This window comes from Dermacentor albipictus, chromosome 7 (assembly GCF_038994185.2).
Source record: "Dermacentor albipictus isolate Rhodes 1998 colony chromosome 7, USDA_Dalb.pri_finalv2, whole genome shotgun sequence".
NCBI lineage: Eukaryota > Metazoa > Arthropoda > Arachnida > Ixodida > Ixodidae > Dermacentor > Dermacentor albipictus.
In genome coordinates this window covers 114,380,986-114,395,851 of record NC_091827.1, presented here as the reverse complement: position 1 = coordinate 114,395,851, position 14,866 = coordinate 114,380,986, and the positions used below count along the sequence as shown (strand labels likewise).

Below are 14,866 nucleotides of genomic sequence, written 5' to 3'. Positions count from 1 at the left end.
CCGTTGGCAGATCCGCGTGGGCAGCGTGAGTAGCGCGGTCCGTCAGTGTCAGTTTTGACGGAAGGAGCCGCAAGAGGCGCTGACGATCGCTGCTCGGTCGCGCCGCCTGGGCAGTGTCAGGAGCGTATAGTTCACAGACGGTGTCGGTGCTACAACGCGGTAGGGTCCTTAATGTTTGGAGACAAGCTTGGAGGAATGGCCAGCAAAAACAGCTAGAACCCAAAGCTACGCAAGAAAGTTTGGAAGGAAGTGACAAGGCGGGTCATCGTCAAGTCGAAATTTTTGTTGCCAGTCATCGACGGTTGTGGCGAAGCGGGCGAGCTTCAGAGATGGGCGTACATTCGGATGAGTCGGGTCGGTACGCAAGAATGGAGTCGTGTTTCTTCGAAGGTTCGCTGCCATACAAGAGGAAAAATGGGGAAAAACCTGTGGTCCTGGTTCAGTGTTTAGGCGTACGTGATGGACGGCAAAATAAGATCCCAACCAGTGTGATCAGAAGCGACGCATTTGGAGAGCATGTCGCAAAGAGTGCGGTTGAATCTTTCCGTGAAACTTTTAGTTTGAGGGTGGTAGGCGGTGGTGGTGATGATATGAACGATGCGACATTCAGCAAGGAGCGTTTTTACGACTTCGGAGAGGAATACCTGTCCTCTATATGGCTGAACAGTTCGCGAGGTGCCCCGTGACGGAGAATGAAGTTTTGCAGGAGGAAGAATGCTATGTCACGAGCTGTGGGAGCAGGCAGGGCTGCTGTTTCTGCGTACCGTGTCAAATGATCGATTTGCGAAGACTATCCAGCACTTTCCGGAAGCCATGCTCGGAAGGGGTCCGTGCAGATCAATGCTTACGCGATCGAAGGGCCTGTCAGTACACGGATCGAATGGGCTGGACCAGAGACATGCTGAGTAGGAACCTCGTGACGTTGGCACTGAGGGCCCGGTCGAATGGATTAGCGCACAAAGGTATACATGTCATGCCAATAAAACGTGGAGCAAAGTCGGGCGTACGTTTCGAAGACACCCGCATGCGCACACTATGGGTCAGCGTGGGTATGACCCACGCTGACCCACAATGCCCACTATACGTCTTGCATAGACAGAACTACCACCGAAGGGCTTTTATGAAGCCGCTCTATAAATGCAGGTGTTGTCGCCGCAGCCGCGACGGATCGTCGTTTAGACGCAGGGGGCCATTGAACCGAGCCACGACGCGAGCGACGATAAATATGCGTTGACCGGTGCGCAGTACAGAGAAGAGCGCCAGGCAAAACATGCACGTTTGCTGGTAATTTGCCATTGGTCTAGTTAACTATTTGAATGAAACTTGGAAGGACGAGTTTTATTCTAGCGGATAAACGTGGGGCTGTTCGCCTGCCACCGGTAGATGCCCATGTATTGGCTAGCAGAAGGGATTTCTGTGACGTTTACGACTTCACTGTGGACTAATTGTGACAAGTAAATGAAACTCGGCATAATGCTAGAGTTGTCTCAGGGGTCAATTTCAGTGTAATGTTTGCAAGGTACCTACGTTAGATTGAGAGCTTCAGAGCATTCGCTAGAAAGTCTGCTTTGCCGCAATCCACAGACAGCGTTGCTGTAAAAATGATACAGGTAAATTGTATTTCACAAAAGAAGCAAATAACAATGGATTTGAACTCTGATTATAGAGATTGAAAAAGAGAAAACGGTTACATGAATTAGTTTGTAATATCTCGCATGCTGCGTCTTTCCAGTACTATTCCGCAGCTTCGCAATGTGTTCAACAAATGAGGCAAACTATCCCGCAACATTTGTCCGTATTCAGTTCGGTAAAAGGAGGTGGTCCAGAAGTCTTGGTTACATCCTCATTCTTCGAGGCCCTTCGACAAGCGCAATCGCTTTATTGAAATAAATGAATGCTTAAAAGTAAATTGGGTCAGAAAACTCGTGAAGTACGACTTACAAACAAGCTGCCGACATGGTAGCGTCGGATTGTTATTCAAATATACATAAAACATAAATTTGTTACTGAAAAGCAAAGCCCGTTTCCAGCTGCCCTTTGAGGTCTGTGTGAGTGGCCGCGGTCGCTAGGTGGTGGCACCGTACGGGCACAGCATACGCCTTAATTCTTGTAGGCCCTCCGCCTAGAGCATGTGCGTAATTATTGAACTAATTCAATTTCTCAGAGTAAAATGCGTCAAAAAATTCGTAAAGTACGACTTACGCACAACCTACAGATATAATGGCGTAGGACTGTAGTTCGAATATAGGAGAAAACATAATTCTGTTACGCGGAAACTCAAACACAAAGCCTTCCAACTGCCGTTCGTTCTTGGGGAAGCAAGCCACGAAAAATCCCGACCAACTAGAGGCCAACAGCTTCGCTGTAAAATTAGACACATCTGTAATCTCTTTTATGACAAGCTTCCAATTCGAGTTTAGTGTGACGGACTGCCCATGCACATAACAGTTGCTATGAAAATTTTAGTTGTAGTGAGAGCATTGATTCAACCAACGAACAATTCGTCTTATACAGGATCCTGTTGATGAGAAGGAAATTTACAAAATAATAAAAAGGAATGAACACCAAATCCTGACTGGAAGCTTAGCACTGTTGTTGAAAAGAAAGTGTACAATCTATGCATTCTACCGGGGCTAATATATGAGGCAGAAACATGGAGGCTAATACAGAAGCTCGAAAACAAATTAAAGACCGCACAAAGAGCGATGGAAAGAAAAATTGTAGGCTCAACGTTCAGACACAGAAAGGCAGCGGTGTGTATCAGAGATCCAAACGGGTATAACCCATATTCTAGTTCACATTAAAGGGCCCCTGAAACGGTTCGGACAAATTTTGTAGGCGCGTAGGGTACAGCTTAAGTAGAACATTCGCACCACAATTTAAGTGAAGCGTTACGTATTAATGGAGCTGCAAGCGATTAGAAGTTACCCTCCTCCCTAGCTATGCTTTTCCTCCTCAACTCGCTCGCCGAGCGAGCAGCGCTAAGCTCCGCCTTCACTGGTTCAGCGTCACGATGCGACGTCACATCGCTCACTTCCGGTTGTTTAGGAGCACGCCCCCGCCCGCGCGAGACCTCTCCGCTAGCCGCTTGGCCGTCGACCGAGAGCTATCGAAGCAGCGTGCGTTGCGAGCATTCTGTCGTAGTGCCGAACGTGTCCGGTACTCCGCTAAAAACAGGCAAGCTGGTCATTTCGGCAAATGACTGGAGGCATAAACTCAAGCTGATGAAGGAACTTTAGCGTAGACGTACGTGGGCAGCCTGATCGGTCTGCACGGTCCAGACACTTGCTGGCGCAGCGCTTAACCAGTCAAACAAAACGCTAATATTGCTCTAACCAAGTGTAAAGCATTTTAAACATTTTTAAATCAACGTGTTGATGATTACACTCCTGCGAAAAATACACACCAGCAGCAAAGAATACACATCGTTGCTGCTAGAGTGTATGGTTGAGCTCTGTGCCACCAGGTGGCGGCACCGTGCAGACCGTTCACATTTGCCCTTCTGCCCATCTCGTGGCTCATCCCGGCACAGTCAAGCGGCCTGACCCTGTCCCCTTGCGCTTGCGTTTGCCCTAATACTGGACTCGCTGTTTGCAGGTCGCTAGGTTTGCAGTCCACAAGGCAACAAAGTCGAATCATAGTGCTCGCGAAAAGACTGAGACCGACTCTGACCGCGGAGCTCTCGTCAAAATGGAGTACGTTGTAACACAAGCAGACGACACTTGCTGTGTGCCGGAAGTGCTGAAGTGTACTAAAAAATTATTCTTGTGTATTCTCTTTAAGTTATTTTCTTTTTACAAAAACAAAGTAACTAACATTCCAACTATTGCGAGCATCATTTGTTCACCATAAAGTTGGAAAAATTATCGACCACGCGCCCTGGTCAGCCAATCAGATAGCTCGCCCATGTGACGTAATATGGGTTATTTGCATCATATGGGTAGGGGCGGCTTAAACCCCGCAGGGGCGTCTGCGCAAGCAGGCGTTTGGTGTGTTGCGACACCACGGACCCGAGCACATGGGGGTTGGACCCTCCCGCGTGTAGCCGTGCGCGGCTTAGCCGTGTCTGGGGAAAAGGGGATCCTGGGGGTTGAGCCGATGCTGGGTGTTTGGACCTTTAAGGCCCCCCGGCGGAGGCAACACACCCCTTTGGCCTCTGCTTCACATAGACGGCACCCCCGGACTGACCCACCCGGGGGAAATCGGCAGTCGCCTTTTCCTGTCTCTCTCTTCGCACACCTTCGTCTTTCTCTCTCACTTTTAGTCTTTCCTGTCCTCTTTTTCTTCTGATAACTTCCAACTTTCCTGGCGGCTAGGGTTAACCTGGTGTGCTATGACCTACCTTGGTTATAACATATGTGGTTATAGCGACGATGTACAGTTGGCATGGTAGGGTTTGCTTCACCGCATACCCTGCCGTGTCCCCTTGTTGGGCTCGGTGGTGGGTGACTGGCATCGTCGCTGAATACACAACACATTTCATGGGAACTTCCAACCCCTTCTGTACCGATCGTCCCTCTAAAAGGGGGCGCACCGATGCTACGTTTCAGTTTTTTCTAAAAGGCACTCAGACTTTCCCTAAATTTCATGTTGTCCACAGTGACAAACCCGACAAGAAAGCAAGAACTATTTCACCATTCGTTGTCGCGAAGCATCTCGCAGAGACCATTGGAGGCGGCTATAAGATCACCAAGCTGGCCAGTGGGGACCTGTTACTAGAACTAAAAGACAAAGCACAACACGACAAGCTAACAAACCTTGTACAACTTGGAGACATCCCTGTCAGTGTGACAGCACACCGAACCATGAATACAGCCAAAGGCGTAATCTCTGACATAGACTTGATGGACTTGACCGATGAAGAACTCCTGGAAGGATGGAAAGGTGAAAACGTAATAAGTGTACAAAGAATAAAAATTAGACGTGACAACAAGGAACTGCCAACTAAGCACCTGATTATTACCTTTGGCTCTAGCACACTACCAGAGACATTAGAAACTGGATATACCAAACTCAGAGTACGACCATACATCCCCAACCCGCGACGCTGTTTTAAATGCCAGAGGTTTGGCCACGCTTCCCAGAGCTGCCGAGGGCGGCTAACATGTGCAAAATGCGGCATCAATGACCACTCCGCAGATGACTGTAAGGCTGAGCCCCGTTGTAGCAATTGCAACGGTGGCCACCCCGCATATTCTCGATCATGCTCTGTCTGGAAAAAAGAAAAAGAAATAATTACGATAAAGGTAAAAGAAAACATAACTTTCAGAGAAGCACGACAACGCATCTCACCAACATTTGCACAGAGCACATCTTTCGCCGAAGTGGTACGTCGGGGGGCAGTACCACAACGGCACTTGGCGGACGCCAGCGCCACGCATAGCGAGCGTGCGGCAACGCCACCCGCCCCCACGGTGGGAGCAGCGAAGGCTGCCCTACCTCTCCCGAATTTGTCCACAGTGGAGGCCTCTGCTGGTGCTGGCACCAGTCAGCCCAGCTCCGAGGTCAAGACAATCCCACCAACCACCAGGACGGTGGGCTCCAAGGCCTTGTCTTGAGACAAGGCCTTCGCGTAAAACACACCGCTCGCAAGAGCGCGTGTCCAGTGCCTCTCAAGAGGCCATGGACACAACACCCAGTCAGAAGGCGCAGTTGACGCCTAAGGAGCGGCGCGACATTGTCGACCGCTCCAGGAAAGACAAAACTCCAATTACAGGGCCTCAAAAGGGCGCTGTAAGCTAAATCAAGCCCTCTTTGACACATAGCACTACATTTATTTTAATATGGATACACTGATTATTCAGTGGAATATCAGAGGCCTGCTTTGCAACCTCGATGATATCCAAGAAATCCTTAAAGAACTAACTCCAAAAGTGCTGTGTGTCCAAGAGACTCACTTGAAATCCAATCATAAAAACTTCCTACGTCAGTATGTTGTTTTTCGGAAGGATCGCGATGATGCCCTCGCATCATCCGGCGGCGTAGCCATCATAGCTGACAAATCTATAGCCTGTCAACACCTACGGCTACGAACACCCCTTGAGGCAGTGGCCGTTCGTGCTGTACTTTTAAATAAACTGATAACCATTTGCTCTTTATACATACCGCCGCATTTTCAGCTTCACAAACAAGAATTCCAAACATTAATAGATCAGTTACCCGAACCATATCTTGTGCTTGGAGATTTAAATGCACACAGCAACCTATGGGGCGACTCGCGCTGCGACGCGAGAGGTCGCCTGATTGAACAATTCCTTTTTTCTTCAGGGGCATGTCTTTTGAATGGGAAGGAGCCCACGTATTACAATCTGGCAAACAAAACATACTCCTCAATAGATCTTAGCATTGCATCTCCAACTCTTCTACCCCACTTTAAATGGAAAGTTATTAAAAACCCTTACGGGAGTGACCATTTCCCTGTGGTTCTAAGCACACCAATGTCTAATGAATGCCTTCCACAACTACCTCGATGGAGAACTGACTCAGCTGACTGGGAAAAGTTCAAAAATCTTGCTACTTTATCCTGGGACGACATGTGTGCTTTAGGCATAGACGCTGAGGTTGAATATTTTACGGCTTTTCTCCTTGACACCTCCTCCAAATGTATCCCTGTAACAAGTGGATTGTCCACAAAACGCCGTCTTCCGTGGTGGAACGATGAGTGTCGAAAAGCGCGAAAGAAGCAAAACAAGGCATGGGCTTTACTTCGGGATTCTCCAACAGCAGAAAATCTAGTTAATTTCAAGCAGGTCAAATCCCAGGGTCGGAGAACGCGGCGACAAGCTAGAAGAGAGAGTTGGAGAAAGTATATATCGGGAATTAACTCATACACTGATGAAACAAAGGTTTGGAACAGAGTGAATAGAATAAACGGTCGACAGCCTTACTCGTTGCCTTTGGTGAATACTCAAGGCGACAGCATGGAAGACCAGGCGAACTTTCTTGGCGCACATTTCGAACAGATATCCAGCTCGTCGCACTATTCTGAAACATTCCAAAGGTACAAAAAGCAAATAGAAGGAAAACCACTAGACCGGAAAAGCACAAAATGCGAGGCATACAATAGACCTTTTTGCATGGCAGAGCTTCAGGCAGCCCTAAACAGCTGCAACAAATCTGCCCCCGGTTCTGACCGCATCTTATATGAAATGCTAAAACATCTGCCGCCTGAAACACAAAAAACGCTTCTTTGTCTTTACAATTCTATATGGTCGTCCGGCCAAATTCCCTCTGCTTGGAAAGAGGCCATCATAATTCCTATATTGAAATCGGGTAAGGACCCTTCTTTGGCAAATAGTTATAGGCCCATAGCTTTGACGAGCTGCTTATGCAAAGTTTTTGAGAAGATAGTAAACAGACGCCTGGTACATTATCTAGAAATTAACAAGAAATTAGATCCATATCAATGTGGCTTTAGAGAAAGCAGATCGACGACAGATCAGCTTGTACGCATGGAAATGTACATCAGGGAAGCGTTTGTCCACAAACAGCTTGTGTTATCAGTGTTTCTTGACATGGAGAAGGCGTATGATACTACGTGGCGCTTCGGGATCCTTCGAGATCTTTCTGCAATGGGCATTCGCGGCAACCTCCTAAGAATAATTGAAAGCTATCTCTCTGACAGGACATTTCGTGTTAGAGTTGGCAACGTACAGTCTCGACCATTTTTGCAGGAGACAGGTGTACCGCAGGGTGGAGTACTGAGCTGTACGTTATTTATTGTTAAAATGAACTCCCTCCACACCGTTTTGCCTCGCACACTTTTCTATTCCGTCTATGTGGACGACGTACAGATAGGGTTCAGGTCATGCAATCTTAGCATTTGCGAGAGGCAGCTACAACTTGGCTTGAATAGATTCTCAAGGTGGGCGGACGAGAATGGTTTCAAATTGAACCCCCAAAAGAGCACATGTGTCCTATTTTCTAACAAGAGAAGTGTACTACCACAACCCGATATTAACCTTAATGGAGAAACACTAACTTTCAGCCCTGAACACAAATTCTTAGGTGTCATCCTGGACACAAAACTTAACTTTATTCCCCACTTAAAATATCTTAAAGAAAAGTGCCTGAAGACCATGAACCTCCTCAAACTGCTCTCTCGAACAACCTGGGGCAGTGACAGGAAGTGTCTGCTTAGCTTGTATAAGAGTCTCGTACAATCACGCCTCGACTACGGAGCCGTCGTGTACCATTCCGCTACAGACAGCGCGCTAAAGATTCTCGACCCAGTCCACAACCTCGGTATAAGACTGGCAACAGGCGCCTTTAGAACAAGCCCTGTTGAAAGTCTCTACGTTGAGTCCAACGAATGGTCCTTACATCTACGAAGAATATTCTTAAGTTTTTCATACTACACTAAGGTAAAATCAGACACCGAGCATCCATGCCATTCGATCGTTAGCGACCTGCGTGCTGCCAGACTTTATAGTAACCGCCCGCGTATTAGAACTCCTTTGAGCCTACGCTTGGAAGCAATGACAGAAAAAACAGACATACATCTCCCAGAAAATATCCTAATGCCTCCCACTCGCATTCCACCGCCTTGGGATTGGCAGACCATACAGTGCGATACCTCGTTTATCGAAATAACAAAACATGCACCTGAGGCACACATACGATCACACTTCCTCGAACTCCAAGCGAAGTACTGCTGTCCCGAATATTATACAGATGCTTCCAGGTCATCTGCTGGTGTTGCGTATGGAGCTCTTGGGCCATTTTTTTCCACCTCGGATTCTCTAAATCCTAACACAAGTATTTTCACGGCTGAGGCGTACGCGATACTCTCAGCTGTAAAACATATCAGACAAAGTAATCTCAATAAGGCCATCATTTTCACAGATTCTTTAAGCGTAGTAAGAGCCTTAATGAGTTTACGAAAACATAAGAACCCTGTTTTTAATGAACTATACACACAACTATGCCTAGCATTAATGTACAACCAGAACATCATCCTATGTTGGGTACCTGGCCATAGGGGCATAAAAGGCAATGTAGCTGCTGACGAAAGTGCAACGTCAGTCACCTTTAATGAAACGGATATGAATAAACCTATATCAGCAAAAGAACTTAAGCCCTTCTTACGCAACAAACTGAGGAAGTACTGGCAGGACCAATGGGATAATGCAGTATTGAATAAGCTACACGTAATTAAGCCAAAATTAGGGAACTGGATAACTGAAAGAACAACAAGACATAAGGAAGTGCTTCTGTGTAGATTAAGAATAGGACATACGTACGCCACTCACTCCTACCTTTTGACGGGAAGCGAACCTCCGACATGTAGCAAATGTGGCAACAGGCTTACAGTTATTCATGTTCTTATCCAATGCACTGAAATAGAGGCAGAGAGAAAAAAGCACTTTCCCTCTGCTTATATCCAACACATACCGTTGCATCCAGCATTTTTTCTTAGCAATGAACCCCTTTTTACTTTTCAATCACTATTCAACTTTTTATTTGAAACTGACACCCTAAATGTGATTTGGCCAGGCTACTTGTAGCGCGGCCTCCACTTGGAGGTCGTAGCTGCAATGAAAACATTCTCTAGAGCACCTGCCTCCCAGTCCTTGATTTCAAGGCTTTGCTGAGGCACTAGTGCTACAGATTACATAATTTACTGACCATCCCCATCTTGTGAAACATCTGTTGTCATCGCAGAAACGATCAATCACAGTCATTTTTTATACTATGTATATACTTGTATTTTACGCACTTTAGAGTAAATAAATTTTAGGCCCTTTTACAGCCACATCGCACCACATGCATATACTCAGCTTTTTAGCGAATATTTTAGGCCACTATACAGCCGTGTTTCATTACTCCCCGCAATTAACACCCATATATCATTCAGAAGTACAGACCATCGACTTGGCGCTCTTTGGTCACATCTGGCCCTTGCGCCAAAAAACCCTACTAATCAATCAATCAATCAGGGGCGGCTTAAAATTCCGCCGAGCAGTGCGCTGTGATCGGCAGCGATGGGTATTTTTAAAACCTTCTAATAAATTACACGCTTTACGCAGAGCACTTAGATGCATCAATTAATGATCAGAAGAACCTACTCTAACGACTCAGTACGTTTGTAGAAAATCGCCAAAATCGTTTCTGGGTCCCTTTAAGAAAAAAGAAAAAAAATTGAGCTGGGCAGTCCACGTAATGCGTAGGGAAGATTAGGCTATTAGATTAGACCATTAGTTACAGAACGGCTGCAAGGGAAGGGAAGCGCAGTGAAGAATGGCAGAAAATTAGCTGGGATGATGAAATTAAGAAATTGTCAGGCTCTACTTGAAATCGGTAGTGAAAAGCTGCGGTAATTGGTGGTTGCTGGGAGCGGTCTTCTTCCTGCAGTGGACATAAAAACAGGCTCGTGATAACGATGATGGCAGTCACGCATTACACTGTGCTCTCGCCTATCTGATAGCACAATCTGCAAAATGATTTATTCGTACATAACTTGTTTCATTCTATTTTATGCGCTTTCTTTATTCCATTTATTCCGATAGCAGCCGAGCGTCCGCTTTCTCTTGAGCCCGCTCGTGGCGCTGCTCGCACCCCCTCTTTTATTTGCGGCGGCCTCAGATTACCTTCGGGATCATTCTCGCCCTGCGCAGCCGCGTGCGGGCTAGAAAAGAAGACGCGCGCGCTCCCCTCGCCCCCCCCCCCCTAGCGCGCATGATCACGTGGCGCCCGATAAGCCACCATCCTTCTCGGGTCACTCTCGCCCGTTTTCCTCCGCACCTCGTGCGCGTATATCGCGTCATCTCAAGAGGCGCGAGAGGCAGCGTTCGCTCCCCGCTGCCGGCGCTCATCATTATGTCAGCGTTGCGGCAGCGAGTGTTCGCGGCCATTGGGCGAGATTCGCGTTTGCCTGTGCGTGCCCGACAGCGTACTCGTTAATTTAACTAGTGAGCGAATGTTTACTGCAATCTATGCGACCGAAAAACTACTACCCTTACTTCGTGTAGTTGTCTGACACTTTGCTATGGCTATCAATATGGGCCACCTTTCGAACGGAACTGCGACTTTTATGTGTACTTATTTTAATATATTCTTCCTACATTTACATTTGTGTATAGCTTATACCTGCCCATGTTTTCTTGTTTTGGAGTGGACTCGCTCTTGATCGAACTAAATTTATAACATTTTTTAAATAAATATGTCGCTTTTTGTTAGAGCAGCGTCTAAGGAGCTTCAGCGCACCGCTAAAGCTTACTCTATCGCTTTGTGGGCTGCACCCTTTTTTTCTTTCAGAAAGGGGCAGCCACACAAAGCCACTGTATGGTGAGTAGCTTAACGATGAGGCTGCCCCTGCAAAGTGACAGCAACGAACAGTTGTCAGAACAAAAGTACAGCAGCACACAGTGAGGGCTCCTATAAAGGTGCACTACACAATTTAATGCAATGCGTTAACGTATAAAACAAAAGACAGTAATTCGGAAAGGTGGGAGAATTATAATTCCACAAGTACACAACACCAGAAGAAAAAACAATATTTTCTAGCTGCTGAAAGCAGTGAGCTGTGCCTTCAGCACGCGACCGAACGCACGAATGGCGATTCGTGGCGCTGACGCGCCCCCTATAAGTGTGGGGACAGGCCATGGTGTTCTGCTGCTGAGGGCTAGGTGGAGGGTTCGATTTGCGGCAGCACTCCGATGCGGGCGGCGGAACGCGGCCGGAAGTCGTGCTTTCGTACGCCTTCCGCATCACGAATGCACACCAAGTTGTCCAAGTTTCTGTCGTCCGAAGCTGGCACACGTGCGCTCGCTGTGGTGCAGCATCGCGCGCGCGATATGCATTTTAGATTTTGACGCCTCTCGGTGTGCGTGTTCTTGGCTATTTCAGTGCCGATGGAAGCCCCTGGAGGCCTACGAAGCACAGCCATGTCTGCAGCGATCACTTCGTCAACGGCAGAAAATCGAACCATCCCAGGAATCCAGCATACCTGCCCACCATATTTCCCAGCGTCTACAGGTCAACCAAGAAAGTCGCCGACAAGAGGTTATATGAGCCGGGAAATTCCCGCTGTCATTTTTTTCTCTTTCTCCTTTGATTGCGGGACAGTTTTTCGCAACTTCGTGGACATGGCGACTTTGAACAACTTCAAATTGCCCGCGACGGCACACACTGTGACGTAGGTCACAGTGTGTTACCAGTCGGTGAGTTGAGCATGACACACGGCAAACAAATTCTGGGGGATGCGCGCGACTTTCAGCGGATACACATCGTGGACAGCGAACAGCTGATGTGCCTGCCGCAGCTGCAAGGAGACGGGACGACTGTACAGTGCTCGCGCAGCTTTTGGTTGTCTCCACCCCTAACAGCGAAATTCTGTTGCGTTCATTTTGACCATGCGAACTTCGACAAAAAGAGCTCGTCGTGCACAATCTAGAGAGTCGAAGTTTTGCGGTATAAGCCTGGCTAATAACTTACTAATCATTTGCACATGCCCCCTTCCAAATTGCTGTGTTAGCATGCGGACTGCCCAGCCGTCCCCCCAGCGCGCTCATAAGTCAGACGCGTGTCCCTCTCGAACAAAAAAGAAAAAAAAAAGAAACTGTGGCTACGCCGCTGTCTCCGGTTCTCAAATCTGCCAAAACACGCCGCGTGCTAATTGATCGCTGCGTCTCACGAGCTGTGTGCTGCTGATGCTCAGAACCACTGCGTCTCTCGGCGTGTCTAGTGCAGTTTAAAGGAAGCCGCCAAGAAGACAGGAAGAACTTGAGTTTCGCCTAGTTGGTGTTTACTGCATATTATATATTGACCGATAATAAAAACAAAGAAAGGGGAAGAGAACACAAAACAACGACACGGGCGCTAACATTCAACTAATTTATACAGGGCAATACGCAGCAATATATAGACAAATATGACATGCGCAGAACGAAGCAACAAGGCCACTCATCAGCCTAGCAGGGCAACCACTCACCAAGAAAATTTTTCTTCGATTGAAACAGCATAACGGAGGTATCATTAACACAGTCTTCGTCTTTCTTTCTTGTATAATATGCCTCCATCAGTTCGCGTACATTCTGGTCCTGGATTCTCCCCATAATCTTTATCTTCTTGAAACGTGGTTTGCAGGGGCAGGTATTGCAGTGAGCAGGCAAGTGCGCCAATTCGTATTTATATAACTTTTGTTCGTGTTCCTTGACTCGATCATTCGATCATTTGTTCTGTGTTCCCTTCCTATGTCTTCGTCTTTATTAGCGGTCAGTATCATATGAAGAGAGTTAACGCTTTCTCACTGGTGGCATCAGTGTGGCATGCATCCATTTTATAGCAAGATGCACTATGAGAGAGGAGATCCCCGATTTCCTCATTTGTGCAAGGGAGTCGTTCTTCGTATAAAGGCGAAGGTGGAGTGCCCTAGAAGTCAGTGCAACTGGCTGAATACGTGTTAAGAGTTAGTGATAGGGTGCGGCCAACACAGCGATTGCATTATAGTGTCTCTTTAACCCACAAACTCGCGTTACACTTGGCGATCGCGTTGAAATGGGAGCGACAAAGCACGATATAGTTTTTTGGTGCACGCGACACTTGACGCCTCACACTGTAATTGCTGAGTAGGCAGCCTAGTATTCGGTATTTAGTATTTGGTATTTAGTATTTAGTATTCAAGCACAGGTAAGCATTCAAACTCTGCGATAGTCCTGTACTTAGGTCACCTCTTGTTAGCTGTGCGTGTGGGTGCGTTGAAAAACAGCACGTGTCGTCGCTCGATGCCGCGCACACGAATACACCGTCGGGTTCTCGTTTCGTATGGCGTCCAATTTAATCGCGATGAAAGAAGGAAAAATAACATTCTTGTTATTTGCAAGAAGCAGTATGGAGACAAGCATGGATATTGGCCAAGTCATGTCTTTCAGCCTTGGTGCAACGCTGCCGGCCTGTTCACGTGTAGGAAACTTCTCCGATCTGTCGCGCCGTGGAATAGAGGAGTCAGACATTTCGCAAAGCTCCGCGCGTGCGCTTTATCCGGCCGTGCTTCGTACAAGAGTGCCGAAAAAAAAATATGTTCAATTGCGCATTACTCAAAAAATGCTTCAAACGCAGGTTACAGCCATGGTTGCAGCTGGACGAGAGTGGACCTGTCCCGTTGACTTTCCGATGCGAACTCAGCGCCACCAGCGGCGAAGTGGAGATTCCGCGCAACAGTGTACGTGTTCACGTCAGTGGGAGGTCCGCCATATATATATATATATATATATATATATATATATATATATATATATATATATATATATATATATATATAATGCGCTATTTACGTATATATCACCGGTACATTGCCGGCAGCTGAATTTTGCTAACTGCTATAAATGCTGCTCGCTCTGTAGCAGCCCAAATTCCAACTCCGTGAGAATGTTCCGCTCTGTCGCCTATAGCGCTTTAAAGCGAAGCTTTAATCGCCTCTTCGAATTTCTCGCTGCTGCTCACTGCAGTGCTGCCGATTAACTGTTGGCGAATACACGTGGGTCATACCATAAGTAATGTCATGGTCACGCCGCCGTATCATTGCCATCCCTATTCGCTCCTGGCCACAATTCTTGACGATTGGTCGGTACTGGACATAGCGCAGACAAGCACAGGGTATAGTGCGAATCCAGGCAGATGTTGCCGAATGCGTGGTTCATATTGAAAGTACTGTCGCCATTACGCCGTCCTCCCTACTGGCTACAGCCTCGCATGATTGGTCGGTGCTGCTTATAGGGCAAACAAACACTGGATGTAATGCAAATTCAGGCAGCCCGATTGGTCCGTACCAGACATAGCGCAAACAAACAATTTCTATAGTGCAATTTAAAGGGCAACTACGGCGGTTTTTTGTTTTACCATGTTAGGATATTGTCATCTTCGAATG

The 14,866-nt window shown here is 47.2% G+C and overlaps 1 protein-coding gene across 1 annotated transcript in view; it reads left to right on the top strand.

Annotated features, from left to right (window-relative positions):
* Positions 1-14,866, top strand: part of LOC135907300 (THAP domain-containing protein 1-like) — a 40,823-nt gene that overhangs the window by 9,004 nt on the left and 16,953 nt on the right. Inside the window, exons 2-3 of the mRNA XM_065438990.2 lie at positions 11,848-12,003; positions 14,059-14,161. Of these exons, the coding sequence (XP_065295062.1) occupies positions 11,848-12,003; positions 14,059-14,161 (259 nt within the window). The remainder of the gene's footprint in view (positions 1-11,847; positions 12,004-14,058; positions 14,162-14,866) is intronic.